The 14,477-nt window shown below is 37.6% G+C and overlaps 1 protein-coding gene across 1 annotated transcript in view; it reads right to left on the bottom strand.

Moving 5' to 3' along the window:
- Positions 1-1,980: 1,980 nt before the first annotated feature.
- The window catches only part of LOC140236122 (uncharacterized), a 28,533-nt gene continuing 16,036 nt past the window's right edge, over positions 1,981-14,477 (bottom strand). The window contains exons 3-5 of the mRNA XM_072316096.1: positions 14,176-14,322; positions 5,219-5,729; positions 1,981-2,448 (exon numbers count right to left, since the gene is read on the bottom strand). Coding sequence (XP_072172197.1) covers positions 2,363-2,448; positions 5,219-5,729; positions 14,176-14,322 — 744 coding nt within the window. The 3' untranslated portion in view covers positions 1,981-2,362. The remainder of the gene's footprint in view (positions 2,449-5,218; positions 5,730-14,175; positions 14,323-14,477) is intronic.

Below are 14,477 nucleotides of genomic sequence, written 5' to 3' on the forward strand. Positions count from 1 at the left end.
TCGTTTTGAATTGTACGATTTGGTGTATACTATTTTACATTGACAAGCAATTCACTATACTACATATAGATACATGAATATAGGTGTATATGTATATATTATGCAAGACTGACTGGAATATACAAAGAAAAAACTTGGCAAGATTTCTAGACCACTGAGTACCAAAGTATATAAAATAAAGTCACAGACAGAATGGATTAAATATGCAGCTATATGACGTTAGCAAATATAATATCTGATATTCTCAATTCTCTGAAATATCATATCCATAAGTAATGCAAAGCAATATTGAAAAAAAAAAATAAAGTTTTTTGATTCTCTGTGTATAGTTTAAGTGATAATCTGTACAAAGTGTGATACAAAACATTTTCAGTGCACCTTGCATTTAGTTCTCACTGGTCCAAACTGGAAGCATACTCAAGTCACAAGTGAATATAAAAGAAAACATATCACATATATTGGGCCCATTCACTGACAAGCTGTTATTTGTTTTTTGAACTGCGATGTAAGAATTCATTTTGTTCACTTTTGTTGAAGCAGTGCCGAAAACATTCAATTTGGTTGTAAGCAAAGCACTTTAAGTCCCCGAGCTCAGCAGCCTTAACAATGGCATGAGTGTGACTCCAGGCACTCTCACATCAGACCTAGGTCTAGGGTAGCAAGTTGCATCATGGATTTTTAAAAAATATTGCAATTTGTCTCTTTTTTTCGTGTGTGTGTCCCAATTACACAAAATGCGTCAAACAAATTATTGCGAAGATTTAAAAAAAAAAAAAAAATCAAGACAGACCGGCTTTTGTATTTTGCATATATTGCAATAGTGTGGAAATAATTTTCTTTTTCTGTATTTGCACAAAAGAATTCTCTTTGTTCACATCGCATTGCAAAAATCTATTATCAAAAATCAGTAATTTCAGTTGTGTGTGAACAGGCCCATTGGTCAAGTACGGCCACATCGACTGCTGAGCGGACCAAGTCAATGTTGGCTTCGAGTTGCAAGGTAGGCTGTCTAATAATTGCCTTCTGTATTCATACATGCACATGTACATGTACAGGTCCATCACCATGATTGACATGTATAAAATTCATCAAGTGCATGGCATGCTTATGACTCTCCTGACAAACTTGATTGTGGGTGGAAGGGGGTACTGGAATAGTAATATCTGAGATCACAACCCAACCAATGTCTACATCAAGCATATCGTACTTTATGGTTCAGACTATGATATTTTGTTGTTCTTTTCTTTGTAAAATGTTCTCTGGGCAGATACTATGATCACTCCCTGTGGGTCTGTAAAGCATTTGATGAATCCTTTCCAGTATAGAGTGATAGTTAATGATAATCTCTTAAAAAAACATGTACATACCTCTGTTGGGTCGACAAAAACCCGTATCTCAAAATTGTCATATACTCAGGAGAGCGAAAAAACATGGCAGCCAAAGCACTATAACAAATGGGATGGCCTTTCCTTTGACATGCCATGGTGGCTTCATTTTTGGGATAAGAATTTGGAGAAAACCTCACTTACATGTAACTAATAATTTGAAAATTAAACCCCCCAAATAAGTTTCCCTATAATTTGAGATACAAGGTCTTGTCCCCCCAGTGACAAAACTTAAGTGTAGAAACATTGTGAGACATGGAACAACATAATGATAAGGATCTTGAACAATGCACAGCTACAATTGTATTCTCTCTACTCATGAACACTCTATTTGGTTCAGTGACAGGCACACTCTCCTGTGCAAATTGGAAATCGGTGATCTCTATCACTTGCACTTTCACTTGGTCGCAAATTTGGTTGTTGCCAGGGTAAACATTGTGGCTGCGCATTTTTCGACATTTTGCCGGGGAATGCACCACGCTCGCTAACTCGATATTAAAATGTTCTGACCGCTTACGCATTTCAAACCAGAGGTCATTTTGTCAAGGCACTCGTTCAGGTTGGCCGCCACTGGAAATCAGGCATCGCACAAAACTTGGTTTTGAATAGACCAAACGGCCAACGGCATACAGTAAACCATATTAGCATTCAAATGATTTAAGTCTTTCAGTCGATGGTTCTGTATGTAAATTGAAAACAAAGCTTTAGCCACACATGAGCATGAAAATGAGACTTGGAATACAGAAGAAGAATCTTTGGCCATTACTGATTGACACTTGAATACAAAGTGATATCAAGGGGATGATAAGGCAACAATCGGAATACAATACTGTACCTCTTTATAGCTGCTTGTGAGTTTCTTTCCACAGCGACCCAAGAAAATTCCAGGCCGTCGCTTGGGGGCTACGAATGGCGCATCGAGCACGGAGAATCCATTCCTCATGAAGTTTAAAATCTTGGCGTAGTCCCGGGAACGTTTAGACGTAGATCCCGTCTGGATTCTCAGAACTCGGCGCTTGGCTGAAGAGATCCCGCGGACTACGCAGCTTCCTAGCGGTCACACCTACAAAAACGGAGAGGCAAAAATTGTGGTTCTACATTAGCATTGTTACTTACGTACTGTACACGTGTATAAGCTGTTATTCTCACAAGGGTTTTAATTTTGAGAATTTCACAAATCACAGTTCGATCGGGAATTTAATAACATGCAAAAATATATCGCAAATTGCCAATGCACTGGGGTAAAAGTGTTTTACGATTTAGCGTCGCTAAAGCAACATCTCAAGAAAATGTTTGTGAGCTCCTCTTTCGTAAAAATATCTGTTTGCGAAAATAACAGCTTATGAGGTACATTGCTTGCAACAACCAAATCTTAAAAAAAAAGAATTCCGGTATCGCCAATGCGTAGAAAACTTCTGCGCACGCTGAAGAGCCCTGTCACAGATGCACTGTGGGATTCCTTGGTGCCATTGTTCGCTTCCAATTTTCTTGTGAGAGTCGCAGTTCCCATACGATTCAATGAAATTATCTGTTTGCTTTTCCGTTGTTAACCCCTTTTTTTTCTTGGCTATAATTCAGCTTTAAAAGATTTGAAAGTTTCTAAGTTTTACTGATTTGCAGACACTAGAGTCATGGTTCACTACTGCAAAGCTTGAATGTGCCGGTCACATGATGGGAAGAGAAGAAATCTTCAACTAAAAATACTCCTGGATAAGGACAGAACATAAACTGTGTGCATAAGCAGCCAAAACCGGGGCAAGTTTGTCCCCTAAGATATCCCATAATGCATCTAAGACACTGCTTTACGGACACCACCTACAATGTAGGTATTGAAAATACCTAGAATTGTATCACTGGCACTGGCAGAGTATTAGTGAAGGTAATCACCACAGCTACAATGTAGCAAAGCTATGGAAGGCTCCCATTCACACTTTGTACATTGTATGCTTTGAGTGTTGATTGGCACAGAAACCTCATAGCATTGTACACACTGTCCAAAGTCCCTGGCACAGAGAGGGACAACATGCATCACAATTAAATTCTTAATTGTTCATCAGTGTTCAGATAACACTAAAACTGTAATCTCACTGACAGGAAATTGTACATTAAAAATTCATGCAAGGTAAGAAAGACACCATGCAATACTAATGCATATACATTATAATTCCAGGTTCTTTCCTATACAAAAGGGCCTGAACTTTGATACTGCCAGGATCTGAATTCATAGTTTGAGATATTAAAATTGATGTGATTTTTTTTTTTTTGTTTGACCACTGAGATTGAAGACAAGCTGCACAAAAATAGTTAAAGAGCAATTATATTCCAACTTTAATATGAGCCTTGATTGATATTGTATAGAATATTCCTTCACCTTCTTACCCATTGATTACAACATCTTTAACAAAAAAAAAAAGCCTCTGTTTAGGAATTCTTATCACTGTTTGTAATCTGACACCAAACAGCAGGGTTGACCTGGAAAACGTCAGTATCAACACACCAGCAATACTCAAGGGAAGATAGTCATGAGCACAATTCATGAGACTCTGCACGTATGCGAAAATGTCGTTAAAAGATTGTCAAAGTGGTAAATTTTGACTCCACCCTTACCCTCATAAAAGTTACAGACGAGCTATAAAGCACAGGTGTCAAAAAATTCAGCTGAAGATAATTTTGGTTTCAGTCAGTTACCCATCACGGTGGGGGGGAGGGGGCGGTGCCATATTCCCCATAAGATCTCTTGCAGGAAAGATTAAAAAACTGTGGAGGTTTTCCTTGTAGTTGTCAGAAGCATCAGCTGTAGATCCATATTTGGGTTTTATTCAATTACCCATCATGGTGGGGGGGGGGGGGGGTGCTGTATCCCCCATTAGATCTCTTGCAGGAAAGATTAAAGTCTAGCCTGTGGAGGTTTTCCTTGTAGCTGTCAAAAGTATCAGTCATAGATCAATATTTTGGCAGCACGACTCACAATTGTTAATAACCCAAACATGGCTCTCACTTTATAAGTGAATTTTTTTTTTTTTAGTGAGAGTTTTTCCACATGCGGTCGGGCACACTGTAGGATGAATTTTGAGAATGGTCAGGAAAATTAAGCTCAAAGCTGACATGGTGGCTACAGGTTCTGACAGAACATATTACGGTAAAAGGTAACTGGTCCACAAGACAGCAAATTCACTCATGCTACAGGACTAGCCAACATAAAACTACAAATAACGTAACAATAACATCCTTGCAATAAAATACCAACCTTGAGATAAAAGATAAATACTGTATACGCCGAATATTTCGCGAGGTTTTTATTTTCGCGAGTCAGCTGCTATTCACGAAATTAACACACAAAAATATTGACTCTGATCCTGATATGAATGTGATGTACATGTACACATTTCTCTGTTCAGTACACGACTCCACAATCACTAATTTAACCACTCGCGAAATATTCGGGAAATCTTGATTCACTATTAAAAATTTAGACTTGCGAAATATCTGGCGCATACAGTAATGCCTCAGGCACCCTTTGGGCGGAGGCATAAAAGATAATAAATTACTTTATAACAGACAAACAATCTGCTCATTCAAACTGATGAAATTCTACCTTCAAGTTGTTTTTATTGCAACTGATTGACTGATTTACGAAGTAGGGGAATTGTCAATCAGTTCAAACTGTTTGCTTGCTTTTAATATCATGCAAATTTCATTTTGTGGAAAAGATACAAAATAATACTGCGTATAAAGTCAAACAATTTGCTTCCTTTTTATGTCATTCTAGTTTCATTTCATGCAAAAGGCACAAAAATTTCCATTTATATGGGATATCTTCAGAAAGGTCTCACCTGGACTAAGGGGGCCTCCAGTCTTTGGTATCACAGATGGCACCTTCTTCTCCCCTCCTCTACCTCCCTCCTTTCCCTCCTCTTTCTTCTCCTCCACCTGTTTTTTCTTCTTCTTCTCTTCCTCCTTCCTTCTCTCCTCTTTGAGTCGCCTCTCCTCGGCTTCTTTCTCCTTGCGCTCCGCCTCTAACTTTTTACGCTTCTCTTCCGCAAGGCGCTTCTCGGTGGCCTCTTTCTCCTTCCGCTCCTCCTCCTCCTGCAACTTCCTCGCCCGTTCCGCCTCCTCCTCCACCTTTCTCTTTTGTTCCTCCACCTCCGCCCTCCTCCTGGCCTCCTCCTGCTCCCGCTCCATCTCCTCGTCAACCTTCTTGATGTCCGCCTCCAGTGACGTGGTCTGGGCCTCTTTCTCCTGCAGCAGCCGTTCCACCTCCAGGATGCTCCTACTCACTTCCTCCAGACTTTCAGTGTAGCCTTCCAGTTCCTTCTGGAAGACAGTCAGCTCCACCTGCACAGCCTGGATGCAAAGAGTCAGAGGGATCAAGATTTGTATCAGCCAGGAGAAAGAGGGATCGGACGTGTCCAGCTTCAGACACTTTCAGAAGTCTTAGACTAACTATTGCCAGTCCTGACAGTAAATGGACAAGCTGGTCAAAATGAGTCATTTTATGGTGGAGAGCGACTCCGCCCAGCGAGAGGCACGGTGTCTGAGGAGCATTTGAAAAACAGAGTAAGGTCTCTTGCTCCTCGTCAATCAAACCAAACTACCTTTGCGCCCCTTTTCCAATCTCTCTTAGGGATGAACTGAACTATGAAAAGAGAGCAAAGTTTAACCATCGGCTGACCTGTTGCCTTCCAGGTAAAGGGAATCCCCTACGGCTAAATGAATGGTGCACCTCGGTCTGAGGAGCAAAGGGTTCACAGTATGATCCACACTAGATTTAAGTTGGTTTTGATAAATGAAGTAAAATCAGACAAGAGAAATAGTTGAGGTTTCACCAATCTAGTCAGACCTTTAAAATACCTAATTTAGGAAATTTCAGGATTTTAGATCTTCACAATTTTTCACAATCTAACAGTGAATCTGATATGTGACAACAAAAAATTAGCTTAGAAACAAGGACATTTGGAGGAAGTTGAAACTGCCAAATTGACTAAAACATGATTTTCACATGATATTAATGCAATACAGTGGGAGAGTTGGGATGGGATGATATTAATGTAATACATTGGGAGAGTTGGGATGGGATGATATTAATGTAATACATTGGGAGAGTTGGGATGGGATGATATTAATGTAATACATTGGGAGAGTTGGGATGAGATAATACTATCATTTCTTCTAATACATGCATGTGTGGTTGCAAGCACCAGTATCAACATTTAGTAAAAAAAGCATGTGAAACTGTAAAATTCTGCATCTTTCTGTTTTGGGGGGTCAAATTTCACTGACCTTTCTCCAACTTTATCCATCTGAGGCCGCGTTTATAAGATTTTGCGTGCCGAGAATCACTGTTTTGAAACACTGATTCGGAACACTGATTTTAAACACGGTTTTGTCAGGAGAGCATTTATAAGATTTTTTCCCCGAGCGTGTTGGGGTTCTCACTCATACTGCACCATTGCGCAGCTCACTCTGCACAGTTTGTTCCTCAGCAAAAGGTCAAATTGGGCACACGCAAGGCATTGTGACATCATTTAAACAGTGTTTGAGATCGCGGTCGCATTTATAAGATTTTTACAACACTGTTTTGAAATGCACTATTTTGTGCATTTTAAAACAGTGTTTCAAAACACTGTTTCAAGTTACAGCTAGATTTTTTTTTTCTTGCTAGAAACACTGTTTGGCCAGAAACAGTGTTTCAAAATGCTGTTTCTGGCCAGAAAAAAAAAAAAAAAATCTTACAAACGTACCCTGAGCTACACTCTTACGTCACGTTGGTCACAGTTTGGAGCTGCATTTTTAACTCTCAATCATTCCTCATCAATAATATCCAAGATATAGTGCCATATGTTGTCAGAAAAGTTCATGGGTACATCTGTGCACCCCCAACCCCTCCCACACACACACACACACACTCACTCTTATGGTCAGTGACTCCACCTGCCCGCAGAAGGGATAGCTGCACTCTTTGAGGCAAAGTTCATAGTTTATTGCCATATTTTGTATTGCACTGCTGGGAGTGATTACAACAACTTTCCCAGGTTCACAGAATGCCACAACAAAGTGCATGGGGTACTGGATACACATATCTAAATGTCTCTTTTCAATAGTTTGCTTTCAACTTGCAAGCAGTGCTGCCATGCCAGCAGGCAAAAAGCTATTAAAGGAAAGCTTGATTCCCTGATCTTGTAACACAATACAAAAGGGACATGTGCCTGTTTAACCCTTACACGGCTTTGCTTGTCAATGGCCTGGTGTGTTGGAGTGCTTTCTTTGGTGATAAACACAGCTGTCTGGCAAAGTGCTAATGAATGGAGATTACCTAATTCCCGATCCCCTTTTAATCTGTATAGACCTTATGCATTGACGTCATCACTCGCTTGACAACCTCTCGCGACGCCATCTTAGAGGGCAAGCGAAGTCCTTGACATCGCAGAGGCGTGCAGCTTGTTATGTGCTTTTCCTATGCGCGCTAGCGGCGATCGCCTCACTCGCCGCCAGTCCCCAGGCTAGTGGCAGGTTTTTTCTTACCATCAAACAAGTTTGACATGACATGACACATTATGCAGCAATGTTTGGGTAATTTTCTCACATTGTGCAATCGAAATACTCACAGTAACTGCAGAATTCCTAGGTTATATCGCAGAAATTGTATCCATAGCGCAACATCGCCGTTCGCTGAATGTATGTCGCCATTTTGAATTTCATTAGCCAATCACATGCGAGGTACGTGTTTTAGTAAAAAACACGTAGAAATCTACCTCACATGTGATTGGCTAACGGATTCGTAGGTTGATGAGCTGTTACGACCGCTGGTAGTTGCATCTTTTTTCATGAAAATTGTCCAAAATGTTGGATATATCATTAACCTGGTGAGTGCAATGCATACCTCAAATGTCGATTTTGCTATACAAGCTTGAATTTCCCGATCTAGGGCTGTAGATTACATGCAATAGAAAAGACAGTAAAAGAAACACCGATGTTGTGTGTAAATGCCCATTGCCTCGCGTGTAAAAGCACGCTCTAGCAACGCATCGCTTGCCCTCTGAGGGAGGGCGCCCTTCAGTTGGTAAGACCGTGTGACGTCATATGCATAAGGTCTATTGTGCCACTGTGGCCTTCCTGCTCCACTGGGGTAAATTGCTACACCTGAGTGAGCTTGGAAACTTTACCCACTATGTCAAGATTGACTGGATTAAGTGAATACTAATAGAAAAGCCTGCCAAGTCAAGTGCCTGAATACATAGTTAGTTAACCTTTTCTGCACCACAGACCGTACATTGCTGTGGAGTTTTTCTTTGCCAATTATGATACTCACTCAGGGTACACACAACGGGTTAACTGTCAGACTCTCACCCAAATACAATGTATTTAGACATATGGTCAGTTTTACAGTAAAGGGTGTAACTTTGATGTGGCAAGGGTCAAAAATTAAAGTTATGTTTCCACATTTATCTTTGCCTTTATTTTATATAGGAATGTCTATATTTTCAATATTTTGTCATTCCAGAGCTTAATTCTTAGGCTAAATATGAAATATTAAGTGACTAATATGGAATTTTAGATAAATTCAGGCAAAAACAACATGAATGTTTTGGTCACCCACAGCGACCAAATGAAGATAAATGGTGGATGCAATGCAACTTTTCATTTGCTGTGAACATATATTTGAAATATCAAAACACTTTCCCCAGACAGATATTCGCTCTTGCAATTATTTGAATGTGAACTTCAAATTCCAAGGTAAAAAAATGGTACCTGACAAACTCTTTTTAAGTTAAAAGAATGTTCTAGAAGAAAGAGCCACTCTAAACATAGCCCCAAATTATCTCTTGGTAACAAACATTTATCAATCCAAATCCCAAAGAAATTCGATTATTTTTAACAAAGTTGAAATTTTCAGACTTGTGTGTTTCGGAGGCTTCAGTTAACAAACTAGTGTGTTTCGGAGGCTTCAAAACTGTTAACACAAAGTTCTAGTCCAGTATTCACTTAGAATAAGAAAACTACAGTAAGCAACTATCACAACATGCTAGAATAACAACAGGGCATCAATAAAATGTGAATAACAGTATACAGATGTTCATTTTATGGCAGTGCATAATGTTTACTCTTCATACCTATTATTATTAGGAAATTGGCTTCCACAAAAGTGAATAACAAACTGTACACACTTGGAGCGATGCTCAGTTCGAATTTATGACATTACATGTGGCATTATGATTCTAAAGGAAACTGCAACAGTAGCAATAAAGGTACACTGATTAGGAACACCTATTTTGGCGGCTTAAAGTTAGCAGCAACACATGTTTCGGAGGCTTCATCATACGTGTTAACATGCAAAAAATGTCCATTATAATGTGATATGAAGTACATTAATGCAGATGATTGTTTCCAATTAACTAACAATGTTGTAACATGTAAAATAGTATGTATTTGTATGCACAAAAAAAAAACTTTCCAACATAAACTATGTTAAGAAACAAAGAAAAATATGATTTTAGATCTTTATGCTCAGTTGTATATTTGCATGTGTATATGACTTTGGCAATGCAGAACATGGGTAGGCTACACACATGTATAGCTGTCTGCATTCATCAAACTTTTCACCATAATGCAGAAAGGATTACTTTCAAGGAGTTCAACTGCAGCTCAGACTTAATGCAAAGATAATGTTTGCTTGCTTTATTTGTATTTTATAAGGACAGTTTGTGGGATGTATATTGACAAACATGTAAACCACCCATCATAATTGTAGAGTATGTGAAATCAATTTCAGCTGTTGATGAGAATGGGATAGAAAATAGACTATGTGATGGCATGATGGTTAGATTACAACATAGTGTTGTAAAATATAAAAAGGGGAAAAAAGGCTTTTAAACATTCTTTTGCATATTATGGACTGTGGCTGATAGACTTTTAAACATTCTTTTGCGTATGGACCATGGCTGATATCCTCATAGAGCTCTATCAAATGCAATGATCATGGTTATAGAACAGCAATCTTAAACACCGATCAGCCATTCCATGTACAACATTGTAAGGGTTATCATCAAACTGAAAAAATGGAGTCGGAATAATCAATATATGGGTTAAATTATCATGGAGATAGAAAATAAAATGGTCAAGATCCTATTCGTCTTTTTGAATCGCCTGTTGAAAAGATACATACCCTACCCATGATTGTGTATGAATTTTGAATTAAAAAAATGTTGACCAAATGTATATTTCCCTATAATATGTGATACTTAGAATTTTGCTATCTTTTTCTGTGGTATACAAGTCACCTCTGCTTCATATCATTTTCTCTTTTATTTTTTTTTATGCTTCAAAGGCTTTTTTTTTTTTTGTAGTTAAATAATTATATAAAATTCCAGTTTGTGTGACTCCTGTGACAGCTAGGAGGCCCGTTTTTTAAAGTAACACATTGAGAAATTACTAACAGAACTTTTACTGTTTCTATAAATGACAATCTTTTAGGAAAAGCAGATTAAAAAGCAGCAATTGTGTTTAAATATCTAAGTTTGTTTTAGAATATAAACCCACAGACTACAGTTTAAACCCTTTGAATTTCAAAATACAGTAGAGGGTTGTAACTTTTTTTTTCCAGAAAAGCCAGGACTAAACAAATTATAAAGATTTCAATCATTTCAATATTGTTCTTCATGAACATAACTTCTCCAGTCACCCCACCCATGTAAACTACATGTACCCACGGCAACAGGCTATTTAGAGGTCTATATGTCATTTATTAACAATCCTATCACAACCAACTATCCATACACTGTTTACTTCACTGGGAACTACATTCACAAACATGTCAGAGTCTCACACATGTATGAGAAAAGATGTTTCGTAACATAAGCTACATTTTGTTTGCTCAAAAGTAGTCAAGTGGTTCTGCCAGCATGACAAAATATGGAAAAGTACAGTGATAGTATCAAGATTGTGTTGCACCTAGCATGCATCAGATATGACATACAGACTGACATAACAACCTGTCTGAGAGAAGTAATCAAATGTCAAAATTCCAAAACAGTTCTCTGTGATGCAAGTTACACCACAAAAATGATAATCTGCAAATTGTTAGCTATTTTCTATCCAATCACAAATTTATTGATTACTTTCCTCCAAATAAGTATTGGAGATGAAAGCCAAAGAACTTGTTAGGAAATGGAAAGCTGAAAAAGTCAGATTTTAGTATAGCAAAAACAAATGCCATGTGAGTAACAATGGAATGGATTTGTCAATGGGTTATAAATGAACATATAAAAGATCGTGTTTCGAACCTATTCACTCAGATCTATGGTAGTGAGTCAAAAGTGTAAAAATCCAAAAAGTAACTTATTTTCCACCATTTGCTTTTGATCATGCAGTAAAAGTACAACCTTAAATTCAAAAGTAATATATTTCTTAGTTTTGTGTATGTTTCCCTCTTGAATATCCATCTATTTAAGTCCTTGAATCTTCAGCCCAGGAATAGTGTTCAGTTCAACAACAAACAAAAAAAGGAAAAAAAAAAGAGAAAAGGAAATAGTGTATTTAACACTAAATAATCAAGTAATTATTTGGTCTTCATTTTTTAAGCCTGACCAGTCGAAAGAGTGATACAAAAATGGTAAACAACACTTCAACTTCTCTCAAGAGTACAAAATGAGTTATAAAATCCAACTTAAGAATATTGATGTGTCCACAACTACTTGCTTTGTTGCACTACTGTTGCATGATGTGGGCATGTACGCAAGCTGGAAGTCACTTTCATTACTCACAATATCTAGCCTGTTCCATTGTTTCAAAAGGAAACTTACAAAATAAATGCTTTTCACACATTTAAACAACTATCTACACCTTGCTTGATGAACCATCAAGTCTCATTCAGTCCAAACAGTTATTTAATAGACTTAGAATTACAAAATTGTAATGAAAACATTCCATTTACATGCTGTTAACATAAAATGAAGCCTCCGAAACATCTGGAAAATTAATTCAGTATGCCTTATGTTTTTATGAAAATTATGTATGTTATGTGGAAAGTGATGGGTAAATTGTGTCTTTTTTGGTTGATATACACTGTTTAAACATATTTGTGGGCCAACATCCTCATCTGCCAATATTTCATTGCCGAATGAAGAGGTGAGTAATGTATGACACGTCTGCACTGTTTAGGAAAAATAGGTAAATCGTATAGTAAATCTATATTGGTGAGTAAACAAAGCAGCCAGAAAATTGAATGTGATAAAATATCTTTGGATATGTCATAAATGATCACTGGGTGGGTGAACAATAAATCTAATTTGATTTTATCCAGAGAAAATCACAAAAATGCAGTGTTAACATCCTTTTGAAGCCTCCGAAACCACTTTTTCTCTATAAAGTGTATTGGCTCAAAAAATTATTGCAATATCATATTTTTTTTTTATTATTTTTGTTGTCTGTCCATGTCTGTTGATGATTTCATGGCATAATTTGGGGCAGACACTCAAAGAATTTATCAGAAATGTCAAATTAGATGTTTTTGCTGTTTCGGAGGCTTCAATGTGTTTCGGAGGCTTCACGTGTTAACGGAAAATTTGTATTGTCTCCTATTTTCAGAGAGTTTGGCGGATCCTAACTATTTTTGGTTTATTTGGTTAGGGCCCCATATCCTACTTTTTGATATATAGATTGGGTCACTTCTCTTATCTATATTCATGTTATTTGACTAAACATTTTGTTTCGGAGGCTTCAAAACTGCTAACGGAAATTTCACTCGAAGTAAAATCATCACAAAATTTCAAATAGCCGTAGAATCAAGTAAACTTTGATGTAAGTCTAAAGTTTAGCTATACCTTACTATTTTCAGCATAAAAGAAAGTAACCAAAACACATCCTCTAATCATTACTGTCTATCAAAGTTTGCTAACAATTGTTAACGGAAAAAGAAGCCTCCGAAACCTCAAATTTGAAGACATAGTATTCTAAAATAAAGGGCCAGATGCAAACCAAACTAATTTGGTCACTTCAATTGACCATACAACTATGCTTTTAACATAAAAAATTAGATCTCTGCAGTTGCTGTAGAAAATTATTAACATTTCAAAAATGTTGATAAATTTCAATGCAACAAAATAGTCATTTTTAGGGTACATATGTGACTGTCAAAACAAAACGCATCAATACCTGGACCTGATTATGCTACCCAAGGTGGCTACTCATGAGGTGACTCACATGTGAAAAAATCTTTGAGATCTGTAAATCTATGTGTTCAGGGTGGGCCAAAAGGCTAAAAATTGAAAGTTACACCCTTTACCGTAAAACTGACCATATGGGAAAAGCATGTTTCGTTACTCTTCATACAGCAGAATTATATTTTCAAACTGAATTCTCCAAAGGCAATAAATCTTGACTTCCCCTTTTACACAGATGCTTGTCAACAAAAACTCTTTTAATAGGCTCATGTACATCAGTAAAAGCTGTAACCTGTGTCATGTACACAAGATTAGTTGATATTTTGGCAGCAATATTTTTCTCTTTTTTTTTTTTCATCAAATACCCTCCTTCTCCCCCCCCCCCCCAAAAAAAAATATAAGAACAAGATTAACCTATAAACAAAACTGCAAAGTGCAAAGTGCAACGAGCAAATTTCTTTGAATGGCTAACCATTAAAGATAATCTGATGAGGTCATACTGTCATAGGATAAGGAAATGAACATGTATACAAAGACTGAAATCTCTAAGGTATGTCACAGAGACATGTGGAAACTTTAACCAATCCCAGGAGAGCAGTGCAATTTATTTTTTAAAAAAATTGCTTGCATACCTGCAAATCTTTCTTCGCCTGTTTGTCGCCCTCTATTCTGATCCGCTCCTCTTCCTCCCGAATCTGGTCGTGGATCTTCTTGATCTCGCCCTGCTTCTCTTCCGTCTGCTTCCGACATACCTCCACTTTCTCCTTCAAAGAAGCCACCTTCCCAGAACCAGGCAAGAATCAAAGACAAGCCACATTGTGCCAGATACTTTACAAGAGGACATTTTTGTGCATTTTATACAACATGAAACTAGTGCAACAGAATGCAGTACATAAATGTTAGACTTATTACATGCAAGGCTTCACATTAGCTG

The sequence above is a fragment of the Diadema setosum genome, chromosome 12, assembly GCF_964275005.1.
Source record: "Diadema setosum chromosome 12, eeDiaSeto1, whole genome shotgun sequence".
Taxonomy (NCBI): Eukaryota; Metazoa; Echinodermata; class Echinoidea; order Diadematoida; family Diadematidae; genus Diadema; species Diadema setosum.